At 50.0% G+C, this 15,039-nt stretch overlaps 4 protein-coding genes across 4 annotated transcripts; 3 read left to right on the forward strand and 1 right to left on the reverse strand.

The window, feature by feature from the left end:
* Positions 1 to 5: 5 nt before the first annotated feature.
* Positions 6 to 5,360, forward strand: MIND_00473800 (General substrate transporter; the record flags this gene model as incomplete). Its single annotated transcript, XM_037361547.1, has 27 exons — positions 6 to 92; positions 145 to 161; positions 217 to 492; positions 546 to 591; positions 637 to 696; positions 743 to 991; positions 1,040 to 1,135; positions 1,186 to 1,198; positions 1,251 to 1,268; positions 1,323 to 1,337; positions 1,391 to 1,469; positions 1,519 to 1,576; positions 1,621 to 1,730; positions 1,779 to 1,812; positions 1,859 to 1,904; positions 1,952 to 1,961; positions 2,015 to 2,121; positions 2,180 to 2,188; positions 2,244 to 2,300; positions 2,346 to 2,399; positions 2,581 to 3,016; positions 3,073 to 3,139; positions 3,188 to 3,314; positions 3,364 to 3,465; positions 3,522 to 3,562; positions 3,608 to 3,703; positions 3,753 to 5,360. 27 exons carry the CDS (start codon positions 6 to 8, stop codon positions 5,358 to 5,360), a joined length of 3,918 nt encoding a protein of 1,305 aa, XP_037221839.1.
* Positions 5,361 to 5,502: 142 nt separating this feature from the next.
* On the reverse strand, positions 5,503 to 7,704 carry MIND_00473900 (Rho GTPase-activating protein 8; the record flags this gene model as incomplete). The annotated part of the gene is made up of 8 exons (XM_037361548.1): positions 5,503 to 6,329; positions 6,380 to 6,640; positions 6,693 to 6,931; positions 6,980 to 7,109; positions 7,159 to 7,340; positions 7,393 to 7,455; positions 7,502 to 7,513; positions 7,562 to 7,704. The coding sequence occupies 8 exons, from the start codon at positions 7,702 to 7,704 to the stop codon at positions 5,503 to 5,505; spliced, it is 1,857 nt and encodes a 618-aa protein (XP_037221840.1).
* Positions 7,705 to 9,999: 2,295 nt separating this feature from the next.
* MIND_00474100 (Pyruvate kinase) lies at positions 10,000 to 12,310 on the forward strand (the record flags this gene model as incomplete). Its single annotated transcript, XM_037361549.1, has 14 exons — positions 10,000 to 10,137; positions 10,185 to 10,206; positions 10,251 to 10,310; positions 10,363 to 10,437; positions 10,491 to 10,630; positions 10,682 to 10,771; positions 10,817 to 10,868; positions 10,917 to 11,377; positions 11,423 to 11,431; positions 11,477 to 11,594; positions 11,641 to 11,874; positions 11,926 to 12,032; positions 12,080 to 12,197; positions 12,249 to 12,310. The coding sequence occupies exons 1-14, from the start codon at positions 10,033 to 10,035 to the stop codon at positions 12,308 to 12,310; spliced, it is 1,653 nt and encodes a 550-aa protein (XP_037221841.1). The 5' UTR covers positions 10,000 to 10,032.
* A 100-nt stretch (positions 12,311 to 12,410) lies between these two features.
* On the forward strand, positions 12,411 to 15,038 carry MIND_00474200 (Pyruvate kinase; the record flags this gene model as incomplete). Its single annotated transcript, XM_037361550.1, has 10 exons — positions 12,411 to 12,710; positions 12,762 to 12,852; positions 12,897 to 13,091; positions 13,140 to 13,171; positions 13,215 to 14,074; positions 14,125 to 14,361; positions 14,409 to 14,504; positions 14,558 to 14,633; positions 14,681 to 14,934; positions 14,987 to 15,038. The coding sequence occupies 10 exons, from the start codon at positions 12,411 to 12,413 to the stop codon at positions 15,036 to 15,038; spliced, it is 2,193 nt and encodes a 730-aa protein (XP_037221842.1).
* Position 15,039: the final 1 nt, after the last annotated feature.

Raw genomic sequence — 15,039 nt, forward strand, 5'->3', positions numbered from 1 at the left:
CCACTATGCCGCCCGCCTATCGTAGGCTGGGCCTTGTTGGTCAACCACTTCTCTACTCCATCTCCATATTCGCAAGCCTAGGCGTCTTTCTCGTGCGTTGTTCAGGGCAACAGTCTTGACAAGCTTGTACTCATTGTTATCTAGTTTGGTTATGACCAAGGGTAATGCTGACCCCTCCGCTTTAATGTCGTTGTGCTAACCGACGACGACCGTTAGCGTTATGAGCGGAATCATTACTGGACCTCTATTCATCGAATACTTCAAAGACCCAACTGCTGGAGAAATTGGTATGATGGTCGCCGTTCTCGAAATCGGTGCTTTCATTACCTCGCTCGCTGCTGGTCGTGTTGGTGATGTTGTTGGTCGTCGGGGGACTCTCTTCATTGGTGCCCTTGTCTTCACACTCGGTGGGGCAGTACAGACTCTGACTGTCGGGTTCTGGTCCATGATTGTCGGCCGAATTATCAGTGGTTTCGGCGTAGGACTGCTTTCGTAAGCTCGCTCAATCCAAAGAAGGCAGCATTGATCTCTCATTTGCCACACAGTACCATCGTGCCGATATATCAAAGTGAAATTTCTCCGCCAAACCACGTAGGTGTTAATCGTGTCAAGAACTTTGTTTAATCGATTATTCAGCGTGGTGCCCTTGCTTGTATGGAGTTTACTGGGAACATCATTGGATACTCGGCCTCAGTCGTACGTGATGACACGCTAACTCCTGAACCCCGTTTATGTGTTGTAGTGGACCGATTACTTCTGCTCCTTCATAAATTCACACATGGCATGGCGAATACCACTCTTTATCCAATGCGTTATTGGCGCTATTCTGGCGGCAGGCTCTCTGATAATGCCTGAGAGTCCAAGATGGCTGATCGACACTGGGAAAGACGCTGAAGGCATGGAAGTCATTGCCGATCTCCACGGCGGTGACCCCGATAACCTCGTGGCTGTCGCCGAGTTTGAAGAAATCAAAGACAAGGTTCAGGAAGAGGTAGAGCCTTGATAGTGGACCTAGGAACGTACTTATCCATTGCACCAGCGAGATTCCGGAGAAGCTAGATCATATGCCATGATGTGGAAGCGTTATAAGCGCAGAGTTTTGCTTGCAATGTCGTCTCAAGCATTTGCTCAATTAGTATGCTTCTCTCTCGCTTTTCATTCTGAACGCTCGCTAATTCTCAACAGAATGGAATCAACGGTGAGCCTTTCTTTTTTGGTCGCCACCTGCTCATTTATTTATTGTGTTGCAGTGATTTCATACTATGCTCGTATGTGGACTCCTAGTCATCTTCCGTTCACTCGCTCATTGAACACGTGTCTAGCACGAGTTTTTGAAGGTCTGAAAACTATCCTATTCGTCGCCCCATGCTCGTTCTCAGAGCCTCTACAGAGGCCGGCTGGGTTGGCCGCGATGCCATTCTTATGACTGGGATCAATTCCATTATCTACATCCTAAGCACTCTTCCTCCGTACGCATTGGACTCTGGTTGTGATGTTTGTCTCATCTGCCATACTTAGCTGGTATCTTGTGGACCGATGGGGACGTCGCGCTATTCTGTTGTCTGGAGCCATAGTTGTACCTTGCCATTGTCTTCGTCAACTTGTTCTGATTCTTTCCAGATGGCAATCGCGCTGGTCGCAACTGGATATTGGATGTACATAGACGTGCCACAGACAGCGAAAGCGGTCGTAGCCTGCGTCATCATCTTCAACGCTGCGTTTGGTTACAGGTCGGTAGCGACACTGCTTTCGTGTCAACTTGCTCATTGTCCTTGTAGCTGGGGTCCATTACCTTGGCTATATCCCCCCGAAGTACGATTCATCACTTGATTCTGTCCACTACCTACATGTTCCGTAGATCATGCCTCTGACGATTCGAGCCAAGGGCGTGTCATTATCGACAGGTACGAAAGATTTGATTTTTTTGCTTCGATTCTGATGGTTTGAATAGCGACGAATTGGTGCACAACTAACGTTTCAAGTTGAAAACTAGGTTTTTAACCCGTGTGTCTAGGGCGTTCAACTTCTGGGTCGGGGCAACAACGCCTGTCTTCCAAGAACTCATCGAATGGCGACTATACCCGATGCACGGATTCTTTTGTGTCTGCTCCTTTGTACTCGGTGAGCTTGAAGCATTTTAACTCTCCTTCCTCGTTGCTGAGCTGAGCTGAAAACGCAGTGTATTTCCGTGAGCTATTTTCTTTCCCTTTTCTTATAATCTCTTGACAAACTGTTATGGTTAGTCTATCCAGAGACGAAAGGTGTCCCATTGGAGGAGATGGACGCAGTGTTTGGAGAGGGTGAGTCCCTACTGGGACTCAGGACTCTCACTAACATTTCCGTAGACGAACGAGAAGAGCGGTTAGATAACGAATCGGAGAGGGCGTCGTTATTGGCCAGTCAGCCAGCAGTAAGGCAGACGCGACGTCAAGGATGGTTTGGGCGACGTCAAGCTGCTTATGAGTCTGTTCCAGCTGGAGAGGATTTAGTAGTACCTAGAGAGTAATTACACTACACTTTAACGTATTTGGAAAGGGCAAAACTCGTGGCTGGTTTAGGTTCTTCTGAGCACGCGTTTAGTGTCGTCACTTTGTGATTCCCTCATTGGATCCGTTTATATTCGCAACAACCACAACCTGTTGGCTCCACTCTTTGGTTTCTTTTCCCCACCAATGTGGTCCCGACGGGTAGTGTGGGCCGCTGTATTTGCCCTTGTCGGGGTTGTTTACGCCCAGTCGCCTACCAGCATTTCCCTCTCCGTCTCTACCAGCTCCTTCACTTCACTATCTGTTTCGGGAAGTCGCACAGTGTCCTCAGTTCTACCCACCCTCGTCAATGTCAGCGTAACGATTACTCCAACGTCAGCATCAGCCTCGCCAACGACTTCTCCCTCTCCCTCTGCATCTGCTGGCCCAAATACCGTTCTCGCCACCAAACTCGATCCCGCGTTTGGAGTGTTGGGTGCAATCCTCATAATCACTGGCGTGCCCTCCGCCTTCTTTGGCCACAAAAACAGGCGCGTTTTCCGTCTCTAAATAGCTCTGACGCGTGAACTGACCCTTCATGTCCCAGATGGACCTCATTCTTTTTGATTGGTTTCTACACACTCTCTCTCGTCTGTTTTGTCCTTATTCTTAAGGTGCGCATTTATTCCACTCACCCGCGATTCTCTCGACAGTACTTCTAGTTTGGCATCCTTACCGCCGTTAATCCACCTAGCAAAGTGCTACGCGGGATGTTCGTGCTGGCTTCTGTAGTCGCGGGAATTGCGGGTGGTGGAGTGTCCATCTTTTTCTGGAAAGCCGCGCGGTATTGTACGTTTCTGCTCATTTTCGTTTACCAGCCTTCTTATCCCCATCAAAGTCATTGGAGGTTGGGGCGGCTTTGCGCTGGCCTTGTGGATTCAATGCTTCCACAACGGCGGAATCATTAGGACCGTTGCTTTCAGATGGATCTTCTACATTGGTATAGTTCCACTCCCATTACTGATCGCAACGGCCTTTCTTACCCGTTGGATCTAGGTTGTGCCGTGGTTGGCTTCGTTTTGTGCACCGTCCCCAAGGTAAGTCGGCTTGAAGGGCGAGTTCCCAAGCTTATATTCATGTAGATTCACTATCACATCTTGTTGGTTTCAACGGCAATGGTCGGGTCCTCGGCTTTCATGCTGGGAGTAGACTGTTTCACCACCGCTGGTCTCAAGGAGGCAAGTTGGCCATAACATCCCTATCTCTTCTTCTTGACCGTGCCCCCAGTTTTACATCTGGAATCTCGGCTTCCGGTCACTGTTTCCGAAATACGTGAACAACGGCATTCAGTTTCCTGTCTCGCAGACGATGCAGATTGAACTCGGTTTAATTGGAGCCATCACCTTGATGGGCATTGCAGTTCAATTGCGCGTCCTGACCGTCCTTCAACGCAAGTTGCACGAGATTGCCGAGGAGCAAAAGAAACGAGACGAGGCGGCCGAAGTTCAAGCTGCGGGGGCGTTTGCAACGGTACTACGAGAGCGCGAAGAGTGGGAAAAACAACATCCAACCATGTCCAAACATGGCAGACAAGAAAGTGGCTACTCCAGCATGCCGTTAATGAAGGATCACGATGGTTCATCGTCTCCCGTCGCCGGAGAGTATCGCTCTTCTACGTTCACTCTAGTCAACGAAGGCCGAACTCGCCACCAGTCGGCCGGCTCAGAATTTTTATTCGCTCCCACGCCTGACGACGAACTTGCCCGCGCCACCCGTAATTTACAGAGTCCAGGTGCTCTTCCTGCTCTCGATTTGGGACTGGGTATCAAAGATGATGTTCCTCATAATTTTATCGCCAAAGACGACCACGCACGCAGTCCCGAGTTGGATGGCGATCTGAAACGAAAGCAAGAACTTGAGGCTGAAATTCAAACCATACGACGTTCAATTGATGCTCTAAAATCCGAAACCCCAGCTCCTTCATCGTCGGCCAACTCTCGCCATCCCTCGCTCACCTCAAGACGAACACTAAGTATCGACGCTGGCACTGCCCTTCTTCCAACTCCAGCCCATAGCCGTCCTCCTCGAGAAAATGACCCACGAGCTCGAGTGCACTCAATGGAACTCTCGCGCTTGACCAACTCACGTGCAGGAGCGTCTATTGGTCGTCCTACTAGTGCACCGCTTCATGATGACTGGGACACCTATGTTCAAGAGCGCAAACTATTGCAACCACCCGCGGGTGTGACACCTCCCATAACGCCAAACAGAATCCCAATATCTCCTGCGGTGACCGATGCGTTGAACCAACGAAAACGACGAGAAAGTGCCATGGGTCTGGGAGAGCCAGCAGCACCACTGGCTGACTCATCCGAAGACTTGCCGTTGGCGCGCATTCCGGTTGCTCATAACCGAAGCTCGTCAAGTGGACAGTTGGGTCCTGTTAACATTCTGCCTCCCCGGAAACCTATCGCTGCTCCTACACCTCAACGCCCTGCGCACGTCCGAACTCGTACTTTTGAGGAACTGAACGAAAGACATCGAGAGAAGATGCGTGACTTGCAAGGTCCTCTCACAAATGCTACCCAAGAAAATGCCGACCTTGAGGCAGCCAAACAGCGGTGGGAGAAGGCTAAAGCGCTTGAGAAGGAGGCTGTCACGCGGAGACAGGCGGAAAAAGCTGCGTTGGTTGAGCGTCGGAAAGAAGAACCCTCTACACGTCGGTCACATGACCGCGCAGCTTCACGCCATTCCCGTTCTCTCAGCGCGGACAAACTAGGCGCGGGATCGAAGCGGCTGTCCACCATGAAGGTCGAAGACTGGCAACGGTACCAGCAGGACGCAGCAGGAGTGCCTTTCCCAGATCGTCGGCGGCAGAGAGACCCACCAAGTTAAATGGACTTATATTTGTTTATTATTACTGCGGACATCATTACATAGTACTTTTAGAATCAGCATTAGTTTTTTTGGAAGTTGAACGACATAAATTACATTTAAATAAGCTGTATGGGGTATAAGAAAAAGAGCCAACTGTTACTCAACTTGGACTTTGGAGGGCACTACCATTGCCATTTGGTGGCGCACTGAAGAATCCCTCAGCTGTGATCCCGATTGCCTCGACTGCTGCACCACTTTTGATTGTACCACGTAGTGTTCCCGCTCGCCCAATTGCTATTGAGCCTGTTTTACCAACTGTGCCAATAGGACCAGCCTTTTCAACACTGACAAGGGAGCGGGTACGTCCCAGCGACGCAGACGAGTTGCCATAAACCCCTCCGCTGGCGCTGCCGACCGACATGACGCTGCGATGACCACGAGCTCTGTAGGTGGTAACACCATTCGCGACGCTCCAAGCACTTGGAGGCCCAGCACTAGTTGGTGAGGCTGGCCCTATTGGCATTACAAGCATGTCATCGTCAATATCTTCATCTTCGTTTTGTGATCGGGTGCTTTGCCTTCTTGGATCGGCACCAGATGTGGTTGGTGGATCTGGCCTTGGTCGAACAGCCCTGAAGCCAGACATGGAAGAGGCTGACGAGGTGGAAGGCGAGTTGGGAAATGCGTTGACATTTCCTGACGATGGAGATGATATGGCTTCGGTTCTGTCAGGCAACTCGTCGAAGATTTCAAAGTATCGCTGGATACAAAGTTTTATGACCGTTCCCAGAGTTGTTTTGCCTTCGGAGACATGTGATTGTTCTGGTCGTGGAGAGGCGGTTAAAGAGGGACCACCAGAAACAACACACATGGACACGTCTCGAGCAGGGTTTTTGCCCTTGACAAGATTGGGACAAAGGACTACAGCAAGATTGTGTGCGTCCATGCGATTGGAAGCGGCTCGTAAAGAGACATCATGCGTGAGATCTAGCAACACTAATTCAGGGAGCAGGAGGTTAAACACAAGAGAAACTCACGCAAAACGTTACTAAGAAGGATGTAGAAACAAAGCGGCAGTTGAGGGAGGATGATGTCTCGAATATAAGCAATGGCGGCCAAATCACGTTCGACAGTCGCTGGATTAGTTGTCGTTGTGTCCGTCAATGGAGATGGACACCTTCGTATGAGGGGGTACAGGTTCTCAGGAAAGACAGGTTCAGGAAGATCTCTCAGATACTTTTTCAGGAGTACTGCAGCAAGATGAGGATCACCAAATGTGTCAAGCGAGACGACGTTGCCTGTGATTTGAGTTAATTCGATAAGCAGCAAGCTTGTGAAGACCTTGGTTACCCCGGTCATAGGCGTCACGAGCGGCCTTAAGCATGACAGACTGTGGCGAACGACGAAAGAGGCCTTCTTCCTCCATGCCAGACTCACGAATGAATTGAATGGCGTCTCTGACTACCCTTGGCAGTCCACCCTTCTCTCCATCAATGCCCATGAGGTCTTCGAGTGGAACGCCGAATATGTGCGAGTCGCCTCGTGTTGTAACTGGCATCGTTATCTTGCTCTCGTATTTGAGGTTCTCCCTAACAGGCGTTAAGCTATTTAGAGGTAAGGCAAGCTAACCAGCATACTGATAAACCGCCGGTGGAATGTCGATTTGGGTCAAGGGAATATGGCAAGCCAGCTCAGAGAGTGTAGTGATGTATGCAATCTTGCGAAAGAACTTGGGGCTGATAATGGCCCCAGCAAGACTGAATAGCACTAAATGTCGTTAAAGAATCGAGACGATGATTAGGGTGCGAGTGCTTACTCTTGGAGAAGAAGGACGAGTGCACGATATAAAGTCGTTTGAGGTTCTTACGGTATTTCCGATTCAGACTGCGATAGGCCTTCCAGACCCAATTCCACCCAGGCGTATGTCGGACACCGGCAGCAAAGAGGACTACTGCGTAGTCCGATTCCACATAGAGATTTAGATAAGCGAGGATCCGTCTGAGCAGGAAAAAGGTTGAGAGGATGTTTAAAGGGCAGCATGATTGCGCACGAGAGTAATAAGTCGTAGTTGCACTCCTTGGGGTCCGGTAATGCCGACGCGTTGACAACGACCCTTGTTTTCATAAGATTCCTTCCGCAGCATGGATACCAAACTTTACATTGGTCGGGTCCTGCACCGCTGTTAGTTTACTGGAGGACATAGCTAGGAATGTAGCTACTCAAAATCCACCCCTGCTTGGAAAATCATTCTTGAGATCACATCATCCAGGTTGTCTTGTGAGAGGAATGCTGCATCGTTTACAGGCCGTTTGCCCCAGGGAACACTGAACTTGCGCTTCAGGCTGAATGAAGGAGGGGCCATAGAGTTGGGAAGTTGTGAATTTCCCACGTGTGTTGATGTCGTCACGCGATGTGACTTTGTAGGTTGTGCTGCTTAAGCCTTGAGCCCGGCGATGTCGCCCAGCTCACTTTCGCCACCTCCACTCCCCGGACCTGTGACGGTTGGTATCGTTGGCTACGATATTATCCCCTGACCTAATTTTCAGAAACGATCCCCACCTCCAATACCGGACACCACCCCTACAGTTCAAAGCGTCTCTCTCCAGTCGATTCTTGCCTCTCCCCCACCCCCGGCACCTTCTAGCTGGCCACCTCATGAGAATGGCGCGCCTACTCAGGCACGTGATCAGTTCTTTTGACAATCCCTCGCTAGACGCGTTCTACCAACAGACCAAGCGAAAGCATGATAGCAGCGACGCGGACGACTCCCAGGCCAAAATCCGACGTATCGTTCGCGACTACAATACTCATGACACCCGTGTCATGCCAATGACTACTGTGGTCTGCCTACATGCCGCCGTTGCCCAAAAGTCGTATGGGAGTGAGAAACGCTTCCTCTGTCCACCTCCTGTGGTCCATATAGAGGGCCCACTATGGCAGATGCGTCGGCAAGATCTCTCAATGACCGTTGTTTCAGAGAGTGGCGAGCGCTCGTTTGAGCAGAAGGCTCCGCTTGATAGCAACTTGACTTCCAGTTTCAAGTTTCTACATGTCACGGGCACCGCGAAGGCAAAGAGCTTCCAACTCTCACTTGATATCGCGGATCCAAAGCCAGTTGGGGAAGAGCGTCGTGTTTGGGCGACATTCGACTCCGCGCCAGTCACCATCATCTCAAAACCGTCAAAAAAGACCGCAAAGACGCGCAACATCTCGTCTTGTATTCTCGCAGGCGGTCCAGTATCCCTTTTCAACCGAATAAACTCCCAAACTGTTCGCACTAAATACATGACCATTGATCATGCTCAGTTATGTGCCAGCAACATTGCCTGGTCCGCTTTCAACGTCAATGTTGTTCCACGGGCTACAGACCCACCAGCCGTAAACGGACCCCAGCCTGTCACCTATGGCTGCTCTATCATACTTTCGGATACTCAATCGGGAATTTCTACATCACCCTTGATTATTCGCAAAGTCGACAAAGGCAGAGTCTCGCCAGATGATGGGGGCCCTGTTAGTCAAATGCAGAAAATCGCACTTCAGCGAATAAATGCAGATGGCACACGACACTATCTTTCCGCAGCAGGCCCTTTACCTGGAAATAGTGGTGTTGTCGCTCCGCCAGCGCCTGGCTCATCTTCTCAAGCAGGGAGTCATCCACTACTCTTCCAGTCACCTAGACTGCGAGAAGAGGTTAAGGACGGGGCTCGTGTGGTTATAGACGACGTGGATGACTATCTTTGCTGGACGATTGTTGGCATATGTGTGTTCTTTCGTCTACTAGTCATCTTCCCCAACTTAAAATCATTTGACAGCCAAGTTCCAGTATACGTTTTTCGATGCATTTGGTCACAACTCTACCATCCCCGACATGCCCATCACACCTTTTCCTACTCTCTTCACGGCCCCTGTTTATCGACCAAACAACAACACTCTGGAACTGACTGTCGCCAACTTCTTCTACGTGGATACCAGTACTAATAGCGAGTCCGCGCTAGATGTTTATCTCGGAAATCTTGGGCCCCTTCAGTATCGCATATACCAAGCAACACCTGCCGGCCCATTGACCAATGTCACTCCTTACGTAAATAAGGCTGAAGCTGACGTCGCACCGAGCTCACCTTCCGAGTCCTCTTCATCCCGTCCATCTATTGCGCATGCAATCGTCGTTGTACAAATGCCTGCTTTGACTGAGGTCATCAAGACCATCGAGGAGGATATTGATCAAGACGCTTCTTCACCGTCAAATTCAGAACATGCAAACGGTCATTCGTCAGTTTCAGGGCGAAGTTTGCCGCTATTGTTTATACGCCCTGTTGACGGGGTTGGGTACCATTCGGGGAGGACAATCGCCATTGAAAACGTATTCCAAAGTATTGGCGGTCCTCCTAGCGAAAATGTCGATACTGGTTGGCTCACAGGGCCACCTTCTGGCACGGGTGCGACAGAGAATGGTCTACATGGGTGGACACTGAGAGTACTGTAAATAATGTTCGATTCTCCTGTAGTTCTATCGTCGTTTTGCTTTGAATGGGTTATGGCCTTTGTACTACCACCGGATTCTTTGGACTGGTTGATTCAAAAATCGAAATTTTCCGAAATAAAACTTTATCTCGCCTGACGTAATCCTTCGATTGAATAGGCGCCCCAACGCACGTTGTGTTCTTTCTTTCTACTAACCACCATCTCGAAAATGCAGCAAAGCATCGATGGCATTAGATCCCAGCTCGAATGGTCGTCTGCGCTGAGCATCAATAACATCCCGCTCCCCACTGAGGAGAACAAGTTTTTGCGCAAGGTATTCATCCTCTCTGTTGCCCCAATCCCCAAACTAATGCCCCCAAGACGGCCATCATCGCGACCATCGGTATAGCCAACAGCATTGTCTACTCCGACCTCATATCTTTGCAGGCCCCAAGACTAACACTGTTGAGAAGCTGTCTGAACTTCGTCGCGCCGGCGTCAACGTTGGTATGAGGCTTTTATGCTTCAAAGACCTTTGAAACAACTTGGGGCTTTACAGTGCGCATGAACTTCTCCCATGGTTCATACGAGTATCACCAAAGTGTTATCGACAACACTCGCAAGATGGTAGCTGGTGGGGTCGTTGTCCGTCCAATTTGCAGCTAGGTATTGACTTGCTTCCGATAGCCGACCCCAGCGGTCGCCCAGTCGCCATTGCGCTCGACACGGTAAGTTACGTTTGGTCTGCTTGGCAAGAACTCAAGAACGACGTTAAACAACAGAAAGGGCCCGAAATCCGCACTGGTTTGACGAGAGACGGCATCGATGTACGACACGGTTCTATCTTGGCTTGCCCACGCGCTGAAACTTTGAAATAGTACCCCATTAAAGCGGGACACGAGTTCATTATCTCCACTGACTTGAAGTATGCTGAGAATTGTGATGACAAGGTTATGTTCGTTGACTATGTAAGCTTCTTTCATCTTCCCACTCGACAAGCTGATCGGTCGCAGGCGAACCTACCCAAAGTCACTGCGCCCGGAAAACTTATCTACGTCGATGACGGTACGACGAAACATCGTCACTCTTTTGAATTACTGAAGCAAGCTTTAGGCATCTTGTCTCTTCTTGTGCTTTCTATTGACGGTACTAGCGTTCACGTTCGCACTCTAAACAACGGCAACATCTCCTCTCGCAAAGGCGTGAACCTTCCCAAAACTGATGTCGACTTGCCCGCTCTGTCGGAGAAGGACAAGCAAGATCTCTTGTTTGGTGTCAAGAATGGAGTCGACATGATTTTTGCATCGTTCATTCGTCGTGCTCAAGACGTCAAAGACATTCGTACCGTTTTGGGCCCTGATGGGGCCGACATTAAAATCATCGTCAAGATTGAAAACGAACAGGGTGTCGATAACTTTGACGAGATTCTCGCAGAGACCGACGGTGTCATGGTCGCACGTGGTGATTTGGGTATTGAGATTCCCGCCAGCCAGGTATTCCTCGCTCAGAAAATGATGATTGCCAAATGCAACATTATTGGGAAACCCGTCATTGTTGCTACTCAGATGCTTGAGGTTAGCCCTCTTTCCTCAGTCTGCCAATCCACTCACTTGTTTTAGTCTATGACCGTATGCACCTATCTTACAAGTCGCATTCTCCTCACCAGATTCTAGTACAACCCTCGTCCTACACGTGCTGAAGTCAGCGATGTGGCCAACGCGGTGCTTGATGGGGCTGACTGTGTCATGCTTTCTGGAGAAACGGCCAAGGGATCGTACCCCATCCAGTCTGGTCTGTCCCTCCTTAGTCGTTGGGTCTTCCATTATAACTCTTTTAGTCTTGATGATGGCTGAGACATGCATGCTCGCTGAATCAGCCATCTGCTATCCACCTTTGTATGCCGAGTTGACCGCCATCCAAAAGCGTCCCACCGCGACCTCGGAGACTGTGGCTATCGCGGCTGTGGCTGCTGCTTCTGAGCAGAATGCTAGTGCCATTCTTGTTCTCTCGACCAGTGGCAACACTGCTAGACTCATTTCAAAGTTCCGCCCCAAGGTCCCGATTATCACTGGTGAGCCGATTTGAACCTTGGCTTCGTCGAGGTACTCAGACAAATCTATAGTCACGCGTAACCAGCAAACTTCGCGACAAATCCATTTGCATCGTGGTTGCTATCCCTTCTGGTATCCTGAGCCGAGAGGAGTTCAGGACCACCAGTGGCAGACCGATGTAAGTTACCTTCACGACTAAAAAATTGTTTGCTCATGATGTCACAGGTCGATAACCGTATTCGTTTCGGGATGCGCAATGCGCTGGCTCTCAAAATCATTACTCCTGGAACTACTGTCATTGCCGTTCAGGGCTGGAGATCTGGCTCTGGGAAATCGAATTCACGTTTGTTCCCTTCCTATCAGTCAACTCGTTGTACTAACGCTGCTTATATAGTTCGTATCCTGACTGTGCCGGTTGATGCAGCAGACTTGGAGACGCAACCTTTGGGAAGTTGAATGTAAAAAGCACCATCTTGCACTTGTAATATCGTAGCGAAATAGAGATCCTCGCATGCAAATTTTTTCGTCACACCACGGTCACGACCCCTGCTAGTGCATGTCCTTCACCAAACGAAGGAGCGGGAGCTTTCGTGGACGACTCCCCCACCATATTGACGAAAACAAGTACCATGGCAGGAACCACCCCTGGTTGATCCCCATTCCTGGCCTGGGTACGCGTAGGCTACTGCTTAACCCGCGCCGTATCCACCAATTCAGCATTTCTCGGTTCGGTCGGAGAGTCGGTTTTGTTCTTATGCTCGTTGGATTGGCCTCTTCGCTGTTCGCAACATTTACCCTGATCTCTTTGGCAAAACGAATTGGCACACGAGAGACGACATGGCCTGCTTTCGTCCAAGTCCGAAGTCGCGTCCTTTTCGCTTCACCACTTGTTGACCATTGAGAACAGGATCCTCCGACGCTGGTTTTCCGAAGGGCGGATCTGCAAAGAATATGGAAATGGGAACTGGCTAGTGGTCATTATCCGAGTCGTAGACGAGGTAAGTCTGGTCGCGTTTGCCCTACAAAACTAGAACATTTCCAGTACCCGAGCAAATTTGGCTTGGCATGAATGAGAACAATCCTGCACTTCCCCCAAGACGCGGCATGCCTCCCCCCGGCTCTATGGGCACCGTTATACGCGGAGTTGGCGCAAAGCGGGTGTATTTGGACCCACAGAGCAAAAACGTCGCGTTTCCTCCAAGACCCATTGCTGGGAGCCTTGCTGATCTCGACATAGGTGCGCTACGTGCCTTTTCTACACTCTTCGATCTAATTACATCTTCAGTCATGGAACATTGTGACTTTTCTAGCAAGAAGGTCGGTCTACAGGATCACTTGTTCTTTGCTCAACCCCCAGTAGTATGTGAGAGACTGCTTGGAGGTTCTACGCTTCGGTGGGGGTCTAGATAACGGCAAACGACTGCGGAGGGGCAAAATGGATGATTGGAAGTACATATATCTGGAGCAACCGGATTTGGACGCAACACCACCGGGTGAATCGGATGAACTACGAATGGGTATTACCGACATCGCGAGAGAGCCAATGAGCGACCCAGACAGCGGATTAACGCGGAAGAAGGGAGTTGATTGGGAGCCCTCCATCAACGACCAGCTACCCCCTCCCCGCAAATATACTCATGCTACTGGAGCTAGTCCATGCGACCCGGAAGACCCACGGATCTTTCACATGTTCTGGGTTGGGCCGTTTACTGACAAGCCTTATATGGCTTTGATGAGCTTTCTCTTCACGCAAAACACGGGCCTCCACCTCGATGATGATGCCGACGACGAAACGATATGTCGACCTGTTTTCTGGCTTTGGATCAACATGGGGCCCGCGGCTGCGGTGCCCAACCCTTCTGCGTTGCACGATATGTACTCCCAGCTCAAATCGAATCCATGGGCGGCCCCATTTCTACACCCGCGTTTTCACAAAGTCATCCAGTTCAAATTATGGAATACGACCGAACAACTTGATGGCGTTCCCGAGCTCCGCGACGAATGGCGCTCTCATGCAGACTCCCTTTTCAACTCTGGCGGCCATGTCATCAATGTACCAGCCAAGGAGAAGGCGTCTTCCGTGGCCAGCGTCAATGCAACCCAAGGGACTAAATCCGAGGAGGACGAAATGCTCAAGCGCATGGGCTCCAAATCATCCACATCCTACGACAGAATGTCCGTTATCTTATCGGACATGGCGCGCTTCATTCTCTGCCATCGGTAAGTGCATTCCTCCTTATTTTCTAGGAACTCATCTCGACTACCTGCAGCTTTGGAGGCATCTATCTAGATGCCGACACAATCTTGTTGCGTGACTGGGAAGAACTGTGGGTGAAAATGGCATTCGCATATCGCTGGTCGCGACTGGAGAAATATAACACTGCTGTGCTGCATCTGAATAAGGGATCAGCACTTGGGACCTTTCTATTCAGAACGGCCCTCAAGAATGATTTGGACTTCCATCCTATGACGGTCTCGCGGTATCTCAAGGACGCGTACTTGGACGGGTATGATAGCTGTCATTTCTTTTCTCGCTTTCCTTCACAATAATCAGGTTGTTGCTCCGTCTTCCTGATGCTTTGTTCGACTCGGCTTGGCTGAACACCGAATACTATCAACGCGACAGACCTCCTCAGCCGTATTTTACTGAGTATTTTCTTTTCTGCGGCTCATATGTCGATTACTCTGACACTTCTTGACTAGTTTTGCGGACTTTTTCGACACACCGGTGTCCATCAGTGCTGGGCCACAATCTTTAGGCTTCGATGGCTTTTTCAAGGTACGTGTCCTCAAGCAAACGAAACAACAAGGAACACATTTGAGTAGGGAGCATATTCTTATCATTACCACAATTATTGGTGGAAGCCATTCGACTCGATCCGCAACTGGCCAGACCTAGGACCGCGATTTATCGCTATAGAGCGGATTGCGCGGTCTAATCTTCGCTCAGCATCCAAAACAACCTCGACGGCTAGCGGAGCTGCAGGAGACGACGATGATTCCGCTACCTCAGATCCAAGAGATCTCGATTGGTCGATGGTTCTGAAAAGGACTTTCGAAGCGTATATACGAGGAGAACGGTGGAGTTTCTTTGCCATTGTTTTGTGACTGATGAAGCTGACTTATTCTCAGTCCAAACCAATACGGGGAATGGTTGAACTGGGGCGATCGGGAAGGAACATAGA

Source organism: Mycena indigotica, assembly GCF_014461135.1.
Source record: "Mycena indigotica strain 171206Taipei chromosome Unknown Mind.scaff0004, whole genome shotgun sequence".
Taxonomy (NCBI): Eukaryota; Fungi; Basidiomycota; class Agaricomycetes; order Agaricales; family Mycenaceae; genus Mycena; species Mycena indigotica.